Source organism: Liolophura sinensis, chromosome 4 (assembly GCF_032854445.1).
Source record: "Liolophura sinensis isolate JHLJ2023 chromosome 4, CUHK_Ljap_v2, whole genome shotgun sequence".
NCBI lineage: Eukaryota > Metazoa > Mollusca > Polyplacophora > Chitonida > Chitonidae > Liolophura > Liolophura sinensis.
The window spans coordinates 4,820,069-4,839,499 of NC_088298.1; the positions used below are offsets into that span (position 1 = coordinate 4,820,069).

The following is a 19,431-nucleotide window of genomic DNA, read 5'->3' on the forward strand; positions in this document are numbered from 1 at the left end:
CATGAGTCGTCTAGAGCCCTGTAACGCCAGAACAATCACGAGTCGGCTAGAGCCCTGTAATGGTAGAACAATCATGAGTCTGCTAGAGCTTTGTAACGCCAGAACAATCACGCGTCGGCTAGAGCTGTGTAACGCCAGAACAATCATGAGTCTGCTAGAGCTCTGTAATGGTAGAACAATCACGAGTTGGCTAGGGCTCTGTAATGCCAGAACAATCACGAGTCATCTAGAGCCCTGTAATGCCAGAACAATCACGAGTCATCTAGAGCCCTGTAATGCCAGAACAATCACGAGTCGTCTAGAGCTCTGTAATGTCAGAACAGTCACAAGTCTGCTAGAGCTCTGTAATGTCAGAACAATCACAAGTCGGCTAGAGCTCTGTAATGCCAGAACATTCACGAGTCAGCTAGAGCTCTGTAACATAAGAACAATCATGAGTCCGCTAGAGCTCTGTAATGGTAGAACAATCATTAGTCAGCTAGAGCTCTGAAACACAAGAACAATCATGAGTTGGCTAGAGCTCTGTAATGCCAGAATCACAATTCTGCTAGAGCTCTGTAATGCCAGAACAATCACGAGTCGGCTAGAGCCCTGTAACGCCAGAACAATCATGAGTCGTCTAGAGCCCTGTAACGCCAGAACAATCACGAGTCGGCTAGAGCCCTGTAATGGTAGAACAATCATGAGTCTGCTAGAGCTTTGTAACGCCAGAACAATCACGCGTCGGCTAGAGCTGTGTAACGCCAGAACAATCATGAGTCTGCTAGAGCTCTGTAATGGTAGAACAATCACGAGTTGGCTAGAGCTCTGTAACACCAGAAAGTCACGAGTCTGCTAGAGCTTTGTAACACCAGAACAGTCACGAGTTAGCTAGAGCTGTGTAATGCCAGAACATTCACGAGTCATCTAGAGCTCCAGCACCAGAACAATCATGAGTCTGCAAGAGCTGTGTAATGCCAGAACAATCATGAGTCTGCTAGAGCTCTGTAATGGTAGAACAATCACGAGTCGGCTACAGCTGTGTAATTTCTGGTGTACACTGCTTCTTATTTTTGTTGTCTGACTGGCTCATTATGCAGAGAGCTCCATGATAATGGTAATAATAATAATATTTTATTTTCTGAGGGATATGAGGTAGTTACAAAACCCCTCATGCATACACACATTCACACAAAAAGTTAATTACATGTATGTATATACAATATATATATATAAAATACAGATGAAACTGAGATATGATCACCGACTATATGCAGTGTAGTGCATCACAGGAAGTTCTACACTTAATCAACAGGGGCATAAATTTTGACATAATAAACATTTCAATTTTGTTTTTTTGTTTGTTTTTGAAAACATTGACATTCTGTTCTTGTCCGGCTAATCGACCCCCGATCTGTAATAGGAGTAAGGTTTTGAACTTGAGTCCAATCGTAGATACAGATAATAATGTAATATGGATTGATTGAGAGTACTTACTTAAAGCCATGCTCAAGCATTTATTATATATGACAATATATGACAGAGGAAACTAGCCAGTGCACAGGATATAAACCATCAGCTTCAGGCAATTTACTGAGCCTAAGTGATATTTTAGGCTTTTAAGAGCTTTTAAGTACGTGAATAAAAAACATATGTAAAGCAAACTCTTTTTAACCAGGTAAATAATCATATTTTCATTTAAATAGTTTGTTAGTTTTAATGCAACTTGGTTTAGTTCGGGTGCCCAACAGTTCAGGAACCCAAATGTTTTCTGAAACTAAAACATCTACAGGTATTGCCTTGACCTGACAGAAAAGGGAACTTCCTTGTTGATGTTAAGGGAAATGTCATGAATGGGTTTATTTCCCAAAGTCAAAATCATAATCTGCTTTCTGAACAACTACAGCATATGCCACGTGCTTTCAGTGGACAGCGGCAGATGCAAAACACACCCTGATTGGCCGATACTCAGTGGTATCGGCCAATGGAGGGGTTCAAGCTGTCCAGCAATGAAATCCTAGTTCTGTACATTGGAATACTTCATCACAGCGAAATGGTTACAGACCTTGCCATTATTCTCAACTGAATCTAAATGGTTAAACATGAATTTGATATGCGAGAATTCACCAGAATCCAGTCCAAATGTACTAAATGTACCACAAGGTTGTGGGTCACTTCGGAGTCAGCAGACCTCTGGATCAAACCCGTGTCCGGCCATACCAAAGACTTGAAAAATGGTACTTGTAGCTGCCTTGCCTGGCGCTCAGTACTGAGAGGCAAGGAAATAGGACCAGTAATGTGACAGGGTGGGGTGTCATGTATGGTGTCTTCGGCATGATACTTCAGTGGCGGCAGCACTTTGGCAGCCTGGACTGGCCGTGCCACAAGAAGACACAGTAAATGTACACACATCTAATGACTCCTTCTCATCATATTACCGCAGAATTGTTAACTATGATGTTAAATGCCAAGCATTCATTCGTTCATTTAATGCATGTACAAGAAAACAGATTTCGTGGATTCCATGTTAATAACTTATATGGAATGGCCTCTCCCTGCCACAAGAATTAAGACACAGTATAGGTACACACACTTAATAACTCCTTGTCATCATATCAGTGAAAAATTGTTAAGGATAACATAAAACCCTCAGCCTACATGCATATATTCCTGAGCTGGGACACATGAGGCATTGGTTCAGTCATGGCCATGAACAGGGGATTTGTACACTCCCCAGGCCTCCATATTCATGGGGTCTTCATTACAATAAAGAATCAGTGGCCTTTTGCCCATCCAAAGGTCACTGGTTTTTATCTCATTCACTTTGGATTCCTCCGCCAGTAAAACCTTGACACAAGCAGAAAAGTGTGAAATTATTCAGTATGGAATTTATCAATCTGCTATCAAATAAAAAATTAAAAGTGTATGTATAAAAAGTCCAAAATAACCTGTGCCTCGAATTCTTAAAGGGTAACAGAGAACTGTGTAAACACAGAAATGCCTTAATTTAAATGGCTTTTTTTTTTTTTCGTGAAGTGGGTTTTTGGAGACCCCCCACATTTCGATATGTTCATTTCATAAAACCTCTTTCCATTTTTTTAGGCTGCTCAGCTGTTGGACTTCATGTAAGTTCGCACCAAACTAGTTTCTCACGATTTTTTTTTTGTTCTGTTTCAGACCACCGCTCACAGGACACCGTTTACATTGGTGTCCACTTCCCACGGCCTCGCGACCGGCGACATCGTCGCCACAAGAAACACCACAGTCGCCACGCGCCATCTGAAGCCAATGATCTGACCAAACCTCGTATGTACCAACATGCATGTATGAACCACAAGCTTTTCTGCTTGCTTTTTTTCCTTTCATTTTATTTTTAGTTTAGTTTATTAATTATATTTGATTTTAATAATAATAATAATACCTTGCAAGTCTGTGCCCTCCCTGTATTTTAATATTTCTTAGTGGATTGTATAATGGTTTATGCGCAGGGCTGTGAGCTTGTCTTGTGAAGGGAGTCGGTGTGATGGGGAGGAAACAGTGTAGCTGAATTGAAAAGTTGTATGTCGAGTATGGTGCTAATTGTATTTTTTCAACTTTTTTGCATGTTTAGAAGAAGCTTATTCAATAGTATTCCGAGGACATTATTCTGTGCAAACTGGAAAAATTAAACTTTGTGAAGCCCTGAAGTTGGCCTAGTTTTGTCTTCAGAATCAAATTATAAATGTGCACAAATCTTAATGAAAGTAACTCTTTTTATATATGAACAGATTGAGAAATTAGGAGATGTGTAGTTCTTTATAAGGAGAACAGTCTGCTAGCTCAGTAGCCCCGTTTGACAAGTAGATGTCGAGCTTTATTCTAAAATAGTTATTGAAATTCTAAATTCTAATTCCTAAATGCAGAATGTTCATCAAATTGATAAAATTTTGACCACTGATCCAGTGATATGTTACTGCATTTTCGATGTAGTTCTATGATATGGCACTTCATGTTATTGCTTCAATTTAAAGAAATTTAAAATTTTGAACTTTATGGATGACCCCATAAGACCATAAAAGGAAGCTACTTGTTATCTTTGCTATAACCTGATTTGTTTTCCTCATAAATGAGAATCTTGTGGCATGTTGGGTGGTCAAAAACCAAAGAGATAGGGACATCTCTGATTTCTACTGATAAAATCTTCAACTTGGATCTGGCCTATTATGTGTGTACACGGAGCTGTTGCATAACAAACCCTATGGTTTAAGTAGCCACCTGTTTTTTTGTTTTTTGTAATTGTGTACACATACCTGGCTGTTATGGCAATCACAGCAGGGGTATGTGTACAACATACCACAGCTTTTACATTAAAATCAGCTATACAAGAACTTGTTAATCATCGTACTGTTTGTAAGGTGTCATCAGACCAAAATATATTTATGACAAAAGAACAACACAGATCAAGCAAATGTACATGTACTACATTGATGTGTTACTCAAATCTACGCAGAAGTGACATTCCACAAGCCTTAATTTGCCTTCATGTGTAGAAGTGCAAGGTTAGAACTAAATTTTTAATTAAAACAGGTACCATAGAGTAAATATGTACTGCTAGCCTGGCCAATCCCGAATGCTTTTCCCACTCCCTCACTCTATCCATTAATTATGTCCAATTCCCATGCCATCTCTAATCGGTTATCCCCATGTTCAGATCCCATGCCACCTCTAATCCATTATGCCCATGCCCATTGCCCATGCCATGCCATCTCTAATCCATTGTCCCCAATGCCCATGCCATCTCTAATCCATTGTCCCTATGCCCAATGCCCATGCCATCTCTAATCCATTGTCCCCATGCCCAATGCCCATGCCTTCTCTAATCCATTATCGCCATGCCCAATGCCCATGCCATCTCTAATGCATTATCCCCATGGCCAATGCACATGCCATCTCTAATCCATTATCCCCATGGCCAGTGCCCATGCCATCTCTAATCCATGCCCAATGCCCATGCCATCTCTAATCCATGCCCAATGCCCATGCCATCTCTAAACCATTATTCCCCTGCCCATGCCATCTCTAATCCATTATCTCCATGCCCAATGCCCATGCCATCTCTAATCCATTATCCCCATGCCCAATGCCCATGCCATCTCTAATCCATTATCCCCATTCCCAATGCCCATGCCATCTCTAATCCATTATCCCCATGCCCAATGCCCATGCCATCTCTAATCCATTATCCCAATGCCCATGTCACCTCTAATCCATTATCCCCATGCCCAATGCCCATGCCATCTCTAATCCATTATCCCCATGCCCAGTGCCCATGCCATCTCTAATCCATTATCCCCATGCCCAGTGCCCATGCCACCTCTAACCCATTATCCCCTTGTCCAGTCCCTGCTTTACCCTGAATGCCCACTTAATGCTTAATCTCACTCCCATACCTTACTCCGTCCCAAATTCCACTCCATCTCTAATCCCCTGTCCAATCTCCACTTTATCTTTAATCCCTATATGTATGTCCAACCCAGTTTCCATCCCTTACCACCATGCTGAATCCACACATCACCATTCCTAATCCCCCTTCGTAATCCCACTTATCCCATTTCCAATCCAAATCCCAATGTTGGCTGGATTGGACAGTTTCAGGGCTTCACATGAAGTATAATTTTATCAGCCAACACAGAATAATGCCTTCAGAATATGCTTGAGTAAACACCTTGCAAACATGTGAAATGGTTAAGGAACAACAGTACAGCGTTTAAACAGTGTTTAATTTTTGTGGAGGGAAGTGTTGCTTTGTGATACAAATTTTTCTGATTTGATGGACTATATTTTCCTGTGTTAAACGAATTCTGTGCGAGTAGAGAAATGGACACGTAATGTAGGTGTTAGGGAATGAAAAAATAAGAAAATACAAGCTCCCGTTTTCCAGAAGGTGTACTTATAAACAGGGTGAAGAGACATGTATATGTGTGTGGATGAAAATGGCATTTTGCTCGCCGCGCACAGCTGATTGTCGCCTTCCTTACCACAAAGAGGTTACAGGCTCAAATCCAGCTCACTATTTCCACTGTAGGACTATTTTTACCTCTAATGACTAAAGAGGTTAAGATCGAAATTCTTCCGTTCTGTCATGCATTCTTGCATGAAGTTTGATGGATTACTGCCACCAATAAGTCACTTTCACATTTCAGATGGTCGCCATTTTTTAAAAGGAAATGTGTCTCGCAGTGCATCGGAGCTCTGGGTGCTGATTTTCACTTGACAGCCTATGCATTAACCTAGTGATGGCATGCTTACTACATTAAATATCTGTTTCATTGAAATTCTGCATTGTAAATCGTGTCCCCATTCGCAGTAACTTTATGGTAAAGACTATGGAGAAACTGAAAATGCCAAGTAGAAAGTTTTACTTTGAAATGTTGGCCATGAAAAGCATGTGCAGCCTCAAAATTTAAAGGCCACTGTTTGCGACTAGGTGCATATATGACCACGGCTGTGCTGTTGTGGCAAGTGTAGTGGCTTGAAATGCGATGGTGACCTCTAAGATGCGTTTGAAAGGAGCTTTTGATGGAGATTTAATGCCGCTATCAGGGCTTTGGAATGTAACACCCACAAATTTGTACGTGAGCTTAGTCCAGCTGATCAGGTTTTTGTCAGCTGTGTTATGATTGTGTTTGTGGAGAAAGTTTTCCTTCTTCAAAACATGTTTAGTTTGCTACATTTTACACTAACTACTGTATTTTTTTCTGGTTTCATTCATTTGCTTGTTTCACACAAATTTACATTCTTACATGTAGATCTACACAAAAACTAGGTTACATGCTAACAGATTTCAGAGTGGTATAAGACTAAAAAAGGAAATAAAATGATTTTGATAGATGGTAAAATTTAAGACATGACAAAAATGTTTCATTTTAACATTCCTTCCCCATAACCGGAAATAAAAGGATTTTGATAAATGGCAAAATTTAAGACATGGCAAAAATGTTTTCTTTTAATATTCTTTCTCCATGATAGTAGGTGTAAATGACCTATTTTTTGGCCATGAATTACATTTCTCTTCTAAGAATACAAATTGTCTTAAAAAAGTAGTCTGTTTGGAATGCGAAATGTAGAATAATATCCTACATAAAAAAAAGTAAGTTTCGTTAATCATTTGCCTATAAAGCTGGTAAATATTCTAATGCCTTGTCCCTTCTTCAAATTCATATTACGCATTGTGGAAGTTTGGTACGGCCAGTAGAGTTTAATAAACAAGCATTAACAGTCTGAGCGGGCTGTAATTTGTCAATATTTAATTCAGTGACCAGTGACTGTACCCAGTTTTTTGTAGCAAACACACAATGGTCTAAAAATACCGCTTCTGCTGGATGTTGATCAGCTTTTCATCTATTTAAATGATTTATTTAAATGATTTACCAGCTATTTTTGGAGATGAGGACCGGTAAATTTCAAACATGCCAAGCACACTAGTTATATTGAGCTATTGGCATTTTGATGACACTTAATTTCAGCCCCTGATTCAGTATGTGAAGAAAGTAAACATAAATTCTTTCTGTGACTGAGGTGTTAAAAAAGCGGAATAAATTCTCAGTGACTGAAAGTATATGTATGGGATGTCATAAACACAGATAGAGCAAGCTGTTGATTGGCCGTTGACATTTACAATATCACGGGACGGACTTTGAGGAGTAAATTATTCATGATGTACATGACTTACTTGTGTGATTGTCCCACATCTTCAAAGATCCAACTCTCGCTGTAAATTGACATCGGATTGTCAGTTAATTATAAATAATAAGCCCAAAGAGACATTGATTGGTTTCTTCTGGCGGTATGTATAAATTTCTTTCCTTTTGTTTTTCTGTCCAGCCCATAGCTGCTCTGCTATAAAAGTTCTTCATTTTGTGGTCAAATCCTTCCATCATGTTTTATAATGGCTGTACTTGCATGCATGCGTCATTTAGGCTTAATGATTGCCGTTCAAACATTTTGATTTTGAATCGCAGTTTGGCTGTTATAGGTTTTTCTTGTAAAAGAAACAAATTAGCAACTCTACAGTGTGGTATAAGTCTCTTTACAGACAGGCATTGTTAGCAAAATCTGTTCATATTTTTCAAAAATAAGATTAATGATTTCAGCATTTTTCATAGCTTAGAGAACAGATGTTTTGAGGTTTTCACCAGAAGTATAGGTTAAATGTTAAATGCTCAGAAGATTTTACGACTGAATAATAGTTTTCGTTGTCAAAGCTCTGGCTTAATGTACATATTTTATTGGTTGCATATTGATTTAATGCTGCACACTGACCTACATGTAGGAACCTCTCACCTTGAGTTCAAGTCCAGCTCATTGCTGGGTTCATCTCCAGCCGTAGTTGGTAAGGTCTGTCAGCAACCGGCAAGATGGTCATGGGTTACCCCTGATTTCCTCCCACCATAATGCTTGCCGCCGTAGTACAAGTGAAATATTCTTCAGTATGGCATTAAACACCAATGAAATAATTAAATGGATTTAATACTTCTGATTTTTTTTTTTTGATGAATCATACTGTATTTCCTTTGATCGCCACGATATGGTTGCATTATTGCTCAAGTAGTGTTAAGCCATAATTATTTGTCTTCATTTTATTGCCTTTTATGGTCAAAGCTTACATGTGTATGCTATGTACGCATTTCATTACTCCAGCATTTTTGCATGGCAAATTACTGATAAGAGGTAATTTTTGTTGACCTAGCTTGTCCGTGAATTCTCTCGGCATTTGTAGGGAGTTGCCAAATCAATGTGCTGCTCTTTAATCTTACTTTTAGTTTGGAGGTATTGAATCTTTATTGGAATTGACTGCCACAGGCATGCTTTATAACCCTTTAGAATGAGAATTGCTTAGTGGTGGGCTTTTTGTTCAGTTGATTAACCTTTGCTTTTTAGTATTATTCTCTGGAAATGCCAGTTTTTAGCTTTGGAGAATGGCAAAGGCCCCAAATCTTCGTTTTCATCCCCTTCTATTTTAAGCAATGTATGTTTCAAGGAATTGGTTAGGCAACACCAATTTTATTGCGTGTTTTATTGATTCTAAAAATTCAAATGGAATAAAAATAAAATGAAAAATCCACCTTTTTAGTTTGTCTAATCTCCTGTTTTTCTAGGCTTTCCAACTATGGATTTTCCTTCAACAGAAAAAATTGCCTGGATAATCAACTTTTTCCACAAATTAGATAATATTCCAAATTTTATTTTCATACCCTCCACCAACATTGTAAAAAAGATTTATTCAGCTCATAAAACAACAATTAAAATTGGTGTGGCCTTATCTTATTTATGAAGTGTGTCCTCCGATTTTGGGGGCCACTGGTGTTTTGTAACTTTGTAACTTTGTTACTTTCCACATGATTATATGTAATCAGTCCAGATGTAAATGTATGTGTTCATTATTTCTCCTTGATTAGTCTCCTTGATGAGAGAAACATGATTCTCAAGGTTCTCGTGTTTGCTCGATCTATATCTGTTATAGTCTACAGATGATTTGTCACCTCTTTGCGGGATGTTATGTCACATTGTCACACCTTGTGATGTTTTTTTTTTTTCCCTCTTCAAGCCGAAGATGAACTTAGTCGTTCAGGTAACTATTGAATTTTGCTGCCTGCATATTGGTGATAAAATTCCCCTTTTTTGTGTATTGCCGTTTTTGGTTTCTTGCTAGGACAGTATCATCTCAGCATGGACATTTTAGAATAGCTCTTCCATTATTATTTACGATGCAAACAAAAAATAAAGCAATTTACAGAATGAAAGTTCATTATTCTTCAACCATTTTGAAAGAAATTTTCATACACAAAGTTTTGATTAATGTAGATGAAAAGTTCAGCTGCCTCATGGAAGTAAATTTGACAGCTGTAATTGGAGTACAAACTGCGTGGTAATGGTAAAATTGTTTGACAATAGTCTGTGCATAGTTCCATGTGGGAATTTGGATAACCAAAGTGGTTGAAGGATGAGAGTATGTTGACTTTGTTTATGTAACTGAAATTAGATCGCTTGCTTATCAGCATGGTTCTAATTTAGTCTCGAATTGCATCCAGGTTCATAGGATGTGCAAAAAAAAAAATTGAATTTGAAAATTGTTTTGAAAACTTTCTGTATGAATTTTGAGTAGTGAAGAAAAATGGTGATATTGGATTTTTTTCACCCGCAAGAGAAGCAACTCTTACTACCAGTGGGAGCTAGCAGAAAATTTTCTGATGTGAAATGCATTACTAATGAAGATATAATACTTGACATCTGCCATTTGGATGGTTTTGAAATTTCATGACAATTTCTCAAGCATGTTATATTAATGTACGTTTCAAGAATAATTTTTAGTCAGTGAAACGTAAGATGTATTTCTCTGTCTGTATAATTATATTTAGGACCCAGTGCACTATGCCCAAAACTCTTGAGTAGCTTGTTTCTGATTGGGTAGTGAAATCACCGAATGAACTGGGGTATTGAGGCTGTATCAATAGATCAGAGTTCAGGTGTTTGTAAAGCAATTGGTCATTATGGGAGCTACATCGTGGTTGGTGAAAAGTACTTTGGAAAGTAATGGAATTAATTCTTGAATATGAAATAAAATGAACTCTTTCATGAATGATTTATGTTACAACCTTGTTGAAATCAAATTTTACATATATTTTCTTTTTGGGGCTAGGGGTGAGGGCAATTATGATTACATGTTTTTTTTTCTTTGTGTTTCATTGATTTAAAGGGCTGTTTTAATTGTTGAAGTAATTAAATAATTGTTCAAAAGTTAAAGAATAACTTAGATTTAAGCCAGCTTTGAAAGACTGGTGTGATAATTTGTAAAACCATACTGAAAAAATTACTTTTGATTTATTAGGATTTGCACAATTGTTTTCAAATATTTCTATTCTTTAAACACAGATCGTGTACAAACCTTCGTGACCACTTTGAATTTTGAACATTTGAAAGCATTTATTTTCAACTTTAAAATGTAAAAAGCATTGAGGTTGTGGAATGTTTTAATTGACTGACCTGCAGTCTGGTTTAATGATTAATTAAAAAGTTTGTTTTCCATGAATTTTTTCTCTCGCCCTCGATCAGCTTCTTTAAGATTGCCTATTGTGCATATTACTTTCTGTTTGTATTTTTTTCCCTCTCTATTTTTAATGACAAAGACAACCTGAAATCTGTAGGTAGGTACATATATTCTATATGTGCCAGCTGAATATTTGTCTTTTCTCTCTCTCTGCCTCTCCCTGTAGGGGAGTTTCATGTTGGAACTCTTTTGTCGTCAAAGGTAAAAACAGTCCTACTGTGCCAAATGACTTTTGAAAAATGTTAGGCAACCTTTGTTGACATTAATTTACTGATCACCTGTTTCTCCCTTTTCCACAGGCACAAATTACACCTCTTACCTTTAGGAACTTGTGAAGTTCACGCACGTTCTGATTCTCAATTTTCTCTATAATTCGACTAGTTTAAATTACTTTTTATGACACTTATGACGCCCATGTTATAGTGAGTGTGATCAAAAATAGTTGCCTAACATTTTTAACAGGTCACATGATACAGTTGGACTTTTTCTACCTTTGTGGATAAAAGAGTTTGAACTGGAAACTCCCCTATTCTACCCATCTTGTTGGACTGTCTTCATCTTAAAAGTGACCTGTCATTAAATTGACATGTACATGTATATTTATATGAATTGCTTAGCAGTGGATGTTGCATGGTAAGTGTTGAGACTTTGGTGGTTTATAACATAACAGTTTGAGATATCTTGTTCTCATCAACACAGGACAGTACAGCCATACATGCATATATAATACTCAGAAACATATGTTCAAGTTTAAATAATTGTGCATGACCTTGAAAATACACCTTGGGTGACCTTGAAAAATAATGCGTCAAGGTCATACAGATGACAACTTCTTTTTATTCTGTTGCTGTGGAGATAGGCCTTGTATATAAATACCACCCATCATCAAGCACTTTAATGGTCATCAAGTAACATTGACTTAGCAAAGGAAAAGTCACAAACTTGTTTGTCATTTCACTTCACATGATTGACAACAAAAATTAGTATTACCAGTGGCTCTGGGATCTTAATGTTTAAAAATGCCTATTCTGTATAGTTTTTGACCTGTTTTAGGTGAAAATGAAGTGTGACATCGCAGTTTGTTGTTTGAAATCACATGATCACAGTGATGTACGTTTTCCGTACAACAGAAATTTTACAATTATAAAAATTAATATTAAAAATACTTAATGAAATATTTTCAAAAAGAATCCTTGCTAAATCCCATAAAATAAAAGTATAAGACTGTTGACAACAGTTTTTACTGAAAAGCGTACTGCAGTTGACCTTGCAAAAGAAAGAACAATAAAAATCTTGAAACTCAATAAATAAATTTTCAATGAACTTCAGTGTCAAAAAATAGGATGCACCTGTACCGGGACAGAAACTAGATTAAGGGGAGTTCTCAAGCCCTCATTAGTGTACCCCAATTGTTTTGTTTCTAACATGCGGCAAGGTTTATCCCAGCAGCACTAGTGGACGATGTTTTGTCAGATTTTTTTGTAACCGAGGTGAAGAGATATTTCCCCAGAACCATGACGCGAACTTTTATAAGACATGTTTTCTCAATGACCTTGAAACTTGAAGCAAGGTTGTTCTGTGGAGCAAGCAGACACTGAAGAGGCCTAATTTCAGGTGTGTGTTTTTTTTGAACTCCTGTTTGAGGATTAATTGGCTTTGTAATGAACGATATTAATTGCTGTTTCACCTGACAAAGAATGGTGGTTTAATCTGGGTAGGTCATGCTGGCTTCCTCTCCGGCCATACGTGGGAAGGTCTTTTCTGCAACCTGCGGATGGTCATGGGTTTCCCCCGGGCTCTGCCCGGTTTCCTTCCACCATAATGCTGGCCGCCGTCGAATAATAAGTGAAATATTCTTGAGTACGGCGTAAAATACCAATCAAATAAATAAATAAATAAATAATCTGGGTAGGCTTTAATCCATCCATAGGCTTTACCTGCTATCCCATTGAATGATGACAGTCTTGTGTATGGCATTACCCAACAATCAACAGTCAGTCAATTGACTGATCAACCAATCAAATCCTTTTACTGTTACTGCAGTAAATTGTATCTGCTTTATTCTCTGTCATATCAGAAAAATGGTAATGAGTCTCCAAAGATTTTATTTTTGAGCTTGGACACTTGAGCTGATATTGGGATTTTTTTTAAGTTTGGCCTGGAAAAGCCTCGCAGTTTACAGAACTATAACCAGTCCTGTTAGGCATAATTATGCTGATATTCTTTTCTTTGAGAAAATTGTTTCTGTACATCTTTCAAATTGATTGCTACACTTCTTGTATAGGTGTAAGACCTCTACTTAAGGTTATTGCCGTATTTTAAAGCGTTTATAAGTGTATAATATTTATAGTATAGTATAGTAGTATATAATATAGTAGCCTGAAACATCCTTGAAAAAGCCTGAAGATTTAAAATCTTAGTGCTCTAGCCTACATATATAGGATGTCTCAATGGACATAGTGCAAAAGTCAGATTTTATGCAACACAAAAACCACTTTCCTCCTACCGTAATTCTAGTTACCATTGTGTAAGATGTGTGAAATATGCACAAAACACTGAGGAAATAAATAAATAAATTGTACTTCAATATAATTGTTTTGTATTTGTGATTGATTCTCACGTTTTTGCAAGACAGGGAATGAAGCGTATTCAGATGGCATTATTCCACAGACTGATAAAATTAGACTGTTTGTGAAGACCTGAAATTGACCAATCCAGTCACTGTAGTTCACAAAATCGGATTCAAAAGGTGCATAAATCACTCAGAAATGTTGTCCTTTAATCTGCAAAAAGGTTGCAGGATTAGGGTAGTCACTAAGACTAGCAGCTAGCAGTAAGATGAAATCTATTAATTAACCCGTTTATTGTTAACATCGTGATACAGATAGTAACTGATACCACACTAAGAGAGTGAATATGATGTGGTAAGCGATTTTCATGTTACTTGGTCAAATTCTTGATCCAAGGTCACAATTCCTAAACATACTAACTATACTGTCCTGATGTGTTCTGACGGACACACGTTTTGGATTACTTTCTAGTGGTAGTTCTTCCTAGAATGGGAATTAACGTAAATACATGCATACTTGAGTGTTTCAACGGACTCTGTGCTATTGTTTAAAGGAGAAGAAAACTTAAAAACATGACACTATAGGCTGAAAAGAGCACATTTTTTTTTCTGTCTGGTGGTGCCTGCTGCATAATTTTGCGATTTTTTCTTGCCATACACGTAAAGCCTGAAAACGGCAAAGCTGGCATAAATTGCGCCCTCCATCTCTAACACCCTGTAATTTATGCTGAGGGTGTGTTGCCTACCTTTAAAACTGCCGGCTTGTTTGCGTAAACTCGGAACCTACGTCCAACATTCCGGTTTCCCGATCTAGACCAGTTCTTGCAAAGCAAAATGGAGTCGCCCACAGCGGTTTTTGGCATTGACTTTGTTTACAATTTGTCAACTTGAGGTACATATTAGAATTTTTTTATGGCATGCACCTGCAAGGAAAAGCATACTGTTTTCAGTGGTATTTGATTGATATTTAAATCTTCTGCTTAACAGCATGTTGGAACATGCCCCATTTTTTAACTGCGCATTAAATCGCAGTTGTCTACACAGGCAGCATTAAGCAATTGGATGAACCAATGCAATACTATGTCTGTGGAAACACAGCTTATTTGGCAGAGAAGTGGACAAGTATGGCGTTCGCGTCAATCTGGGTTTCATATTAGGGGCTAAATATTTGAGAGCTGTAGAAATCTGGTATCATGATTCATCTTTTCAATTCTGCTGGAAGATATTGTTTACAAAGCCAAGGTAGTCTGATACCAGTTGCTTCTTTGACCAAAAACAGAACAAAGCCTTTAAATGGGTATATAAGGTACAAAATCTGAAGATCTTCTGTTACAAAATGTGTATTATCTTCTGTTACAAAATGGGTGTTTAAAGTACTGTATTTCACCTAAATTTTGTAATGTGGAACATTATCAAGCAAAATGTATCACTTTAAAGGTGCTAAACTTTGAGTGATGTACAATACATCAATGCAAATGGATGTTAAGTTACAACAACAACCTAACATTGACACCTTGGTGGAAAATTTAGAGAGCAGATTTGTGACTGTCTTCGTGATTCATATTGTATAAGGAGGCAGAAGTGCATAAGGTTACTTGTGCTAAATTACGCTGGATGCCTTGATTACAACCACAACTACGTGTTATGGAGAGAGACTGAAATGGGATACTCATTGTCATGCTGTCTGTAGTCATGAGTGCTAATGATATGATAGCACCAGGGTTAAATGCGGGTCACTGAGAAGAGGTATGATGCAGGATACCAGTTCGTTAGTGGAGATTTAAGATCAAACTCGTTTGTCACTAAAGGTAAAATAAACCCTATACTGTATCGTGTGACTGGTCAGAAAGGGTAGACAACTCTTCTTCAAAGTAACCTTATGTACTTTTACAGTTGCTGCATGATCAGCTCCTCTTGATCAGTTTTTGTGATGTTATGTTAAGTTGGCTTACAGCTATACACATTCAGCGCCAGACTTTATCTGTTCCTGTACTATATGTCTCAGGACGTCAGTTGCAGTGTATTTCATGCAGTGCACACCACTTACAGAAGGTGGCTGAGGTGCTTAGTGTGCCAGCGCAGTGCAATGACCCAGGAGCCTCTCACCAGTGCTGTAGCTATGGGTTGAATTACAGTTTATCCTGGCTGCCTTTCCAGCAACGTGGATGGTCGTGAGTTACCTCCTGGGCTCTGTCAGGTTTCCTCCCACCATAATGCTGGCTGCTTTCGTATGAGCGAATTATTCTTGAGTATGGTGTAAAACACAAGTCAAATAAACAAATAAGTAATATATAGAAGGTGGTAAGCCAATGTGTCCGTCAAAAACAGATTCTTCCAGAGGATAGAGCATTGTAGTTATGATTATTAAGGTATTCACAGTGAATTGGCGTTAAGAGTCCATTTTACCTATAAGCTTGCTTTTATCACATTTTTTTTCTCCTCATGATGGCGTGATTGTAGTCTGGGCATTATGATGCTGATCTCTCAATTCCTCAGACATGGCCGACAACGCTCGAAAGGCTGGACGTAGACTAAGATGGTCATGGAGAGTGTTCATTGTAGGTCACTCTCCACTCATCAATATGGCGTAATGTACGCATAGAACCTGTGAAAATCTGTGCCTGAAGAGTCAGATGTGGAAAAGTTGCTCTGTCACTTGCCAAAGGCTGGTGGTTTAGTCCAGGCACCACAGTTTCTTCAAACTGGTGAAGAAGCTGTCGCCTAAGAAGTGAAAATATACTTATAAAATCGTGAGGTTTAACATAATTAAATAAATTGGTGGGATTATTAAACCAGAGCGCTATAGGCTGTAATCCTGTTTCATATGGGCAATTGAAGTGTGCTTTGTTAAAAGTGTCTGAGAAATGTTTACACAGCAAACTGATTAATTAACATAGTATTAAAATTGCTTTATCATGTCCAATTTAACCTGTTGTACTTATTTTCTCGTTTCTTCCAACAGTGCCGTTGATCCAGGTTGCCATGGCAACCCAATGTTGTGCGTATATAAATCTACCTGCGAAAAGGCGATTTGTAAAATGAAACCATGTTGCATTTACTCGGTTAATACTTAAGACATACCACCTCAAATGTTTGTAGTGAACCCACATTCACATAATCACAGGTAATGTTTACTGATGACCAGCTCTCATTTGACATTATTACGGCTTTAAGTGCACATTGTATTTTGAACGGCACTATATGGAAAAGACCAGTCAAATAAGTTACACTAGAATTTCTAATTTCTAGAATTTGACACAGTTCATAAGAGACCTTGAGAAGTGTGGAAGTTGAAAGTAACTTTTCTTTTCCTTGAAAAGTCTGGAGAATCTGTTTTTTTTTTTGTTTGTTTTTTTATAGTAGCCCTTGAAATCAAGTCTACACAACTTTCTTGAATCTCAATGACTGACTAGAGTATTCTGATATTCCCAGGGTAAATTTGTTCTCCTACATCTGTGTTTAATTGCTGAATGCAATGCTGTATTTATGTGAAAGACTGAAAGGTCGACTTATTAAGGTCATTTTACATTATTTCAAGCTATTATTAAATGTGGAATATTTATTTCAAGTAGCCTGGAAAATCTAAATTATGAGCCTGGAAATTTAAACCGTATTAAGAAGAAGTGTGGACATTTGAAATCTTAAAAACTGTATGCATCCTGAATCAGACATTAGAAGTATTTATTTATTTGATTTGATTTGTGTTTTACGCCGTACTCAAGAATACATGTATTTCACTTATATGACAGCGGCCAGCATTTTGGTGGGAGGAAACCGGGCAGAAACCCATGACCATGCGCAAGCTGCTGACAGAGACATTAAAAGTAGCCTGGATTTCTATTAAAAAGAAGAAAGTAAAAAAGACCAGTGTACATTGTAAAAAAAAAATGTAGCATGTGCATTGAAGAAATTGTGGACTCCATGATCAAGAAGAAAAACAAGCATCCATACCACCATCACCACCTCCACCATTCCCGGTAGAACTGGGCATTTAGGTTTTAGTTTCTTTACTGAACGTTTGGTTAGATTTCATTTTTCGGCACACACTGATTTCTGCTGTCTTGATACCAATTGGCATAAACCTGATGGACATGCATCGCATCTTTGTACTTGATCTATGAAAAAAGTAGTTAGAGTTCTGGATTGATTGCTGATGCCGGTGCAGTGTTTATATTTCTGCTGTTTGTAATCAAGCCGTCTTCGGATTTGGGATGCATCGGCTCCTCATTGTCAACAGCTAGGAAAAGCAAGTGCACTTGTGTGTATGTAAACGGATCTTTTTGAAACACGCGAACAGAATTCTGTTACGTAAGTTCGTTTACTTTAATTTTCTTGTCGTTGGCGTGGTTCACTGGATAAAGGTTTTTTCAGTTTTGGAGTGAATATAATCATTCTCCCCAAAACATCTACGGTAAATAAGCTAATGTGTTGTCCATTACTAAGTTGCACAGTTTACCAGATTCTGAGAGTTCTATTACCTGTAATCCTATGATGATGTTTCGAGGTTTATTTGGAAGGTAAGACGATGTCCTGCTGGAAAAATGTATATTTCAGCTCCAAATGGTAATATTTGACTACATTTATTTGCCTCGAAAACTGCACAGAATTTTTAGGTTGTTACGGCATGTTGGATTTGTACTGCAGAAGATAATCATAGAGATTCTTTGAAGTGCATGGTGGCAGCTTTTGTACTACCCCTAATGTACAGCACTGGCTTTATTAAGAAGGTTAAGTGCACAAGCTCCTAAGTTCTCCTGCATCTGAGAAACTTAAGTGAAGCAGAGGGAGAAAGATATAATCAAGTAGAGTTAGCTGTGCTCAAGAAGCCCTCCTTCAAAGACAAAGCCTATACCTGAGTTTGATTATCACACTTGTGTACTTCAAGATTAAATTGATCAGTTACCATGGCAACCAGGTGGTAATGCGTATATACATGTATACATTGTGCATGTGTGATGGCTGGTGAAATCAAGGGAGTTGACTGATCTGAGAGTGGTTTTTGTGTTTATGGGACAAAGTATGTGTGTTTTTTTAGTCCCTGGAACCCGGCTCATCAACAGTGTTGAATATTGCATGAAACAAACTTTGGTCGATTATGCCTTTTGTGGAAATATATGTTTACATCGTGTCTGCTCATGCATGCCTTAGGGCTTCCATCGTGGCTCAGACATTCAACGTTTTGTACGTTTGCTATTAAATTGCTGTGTCACAGTCAGGATCTTTGTAGTGATGATGTAGTCAGGATCTTTGTGGTGATGATGTAGTCAGGATTTTTGTGGTGATGATGAAGTCAGGATCTTTGTAGTGATGATGTGTTCAGGATCTTTGTAGTGATGATGAAGTCAGGATCTTTGTAGTGATGATGTCAGGATCTTTGTAGTGATGATGTAGTCAGGATCCTTGTAGTGATGATGTGTTCAGGATCTTTGTAGTGATGATGTGTTCAGGATCTTTATAGTGATGATGAAGTCAGGATCTTTGTAGTGATGATGTATTCAGGATCTTTGTAGTGATGATGTAGTCAGGATCTTTCACTTTGCAGATGTACAAGGGGTTGTGATTATGGTTTATGTGATCTGTTTGGTCAGTGATCATGCGACCATGGTCAGAGTATCAGGTGGTCAATCATGCTCACGTGCGGCTGATGATTTGCATAGTTTAACATTCTATCTTCAATCAATCCGTGTGCATATCTATTTTATCATATATGCAGGAATGTTTGTCACTAACTTGGGAAATGCACTACAGTTTCCTCCACCCGGCCATAAAACTGAGGGTCATCATATAAGCAAAACTT

The 19,431-nt window shown here is 37.8% G+C and overlaps 1 protein-coding gene across 10 annotated transcripts in view; it reads left to right on the top strand.

Annotated features, from left to right (window-relative positions):
- LOC135464643 (electroneutral sodium bicarbonate exchanger 1-like) overlaps window positions 1–19,431 on the top strand; it is an 85,376-nt gene that overhangs the window by 32,501 nt on the left and 33,444 nt on the right. For 4 of the 10 annotated variants that reach the window (XM_064742116.1, XM_064742117.1, XM_064742118.1 and 1 more), the window contains exons 3-4: window positions 3,157–3,285; window positions 9,566–9,589. In XM_064742116.1, the coding sequence (XP_064598186.1) occupies window positions 3,157–3,285; window positions 9,566–9,589 (153 nt within the window). Of the gene's footprint in view, window positions 1–865; window positions 3,304–9,565; window positions 9,590–19,431 lie in introns of those variants that run through there. The other 6 variants (XM_064742112.1, XM_064742114.1, XM_064742120.1 and 3 more) reach the window with 5 other exon arrangements.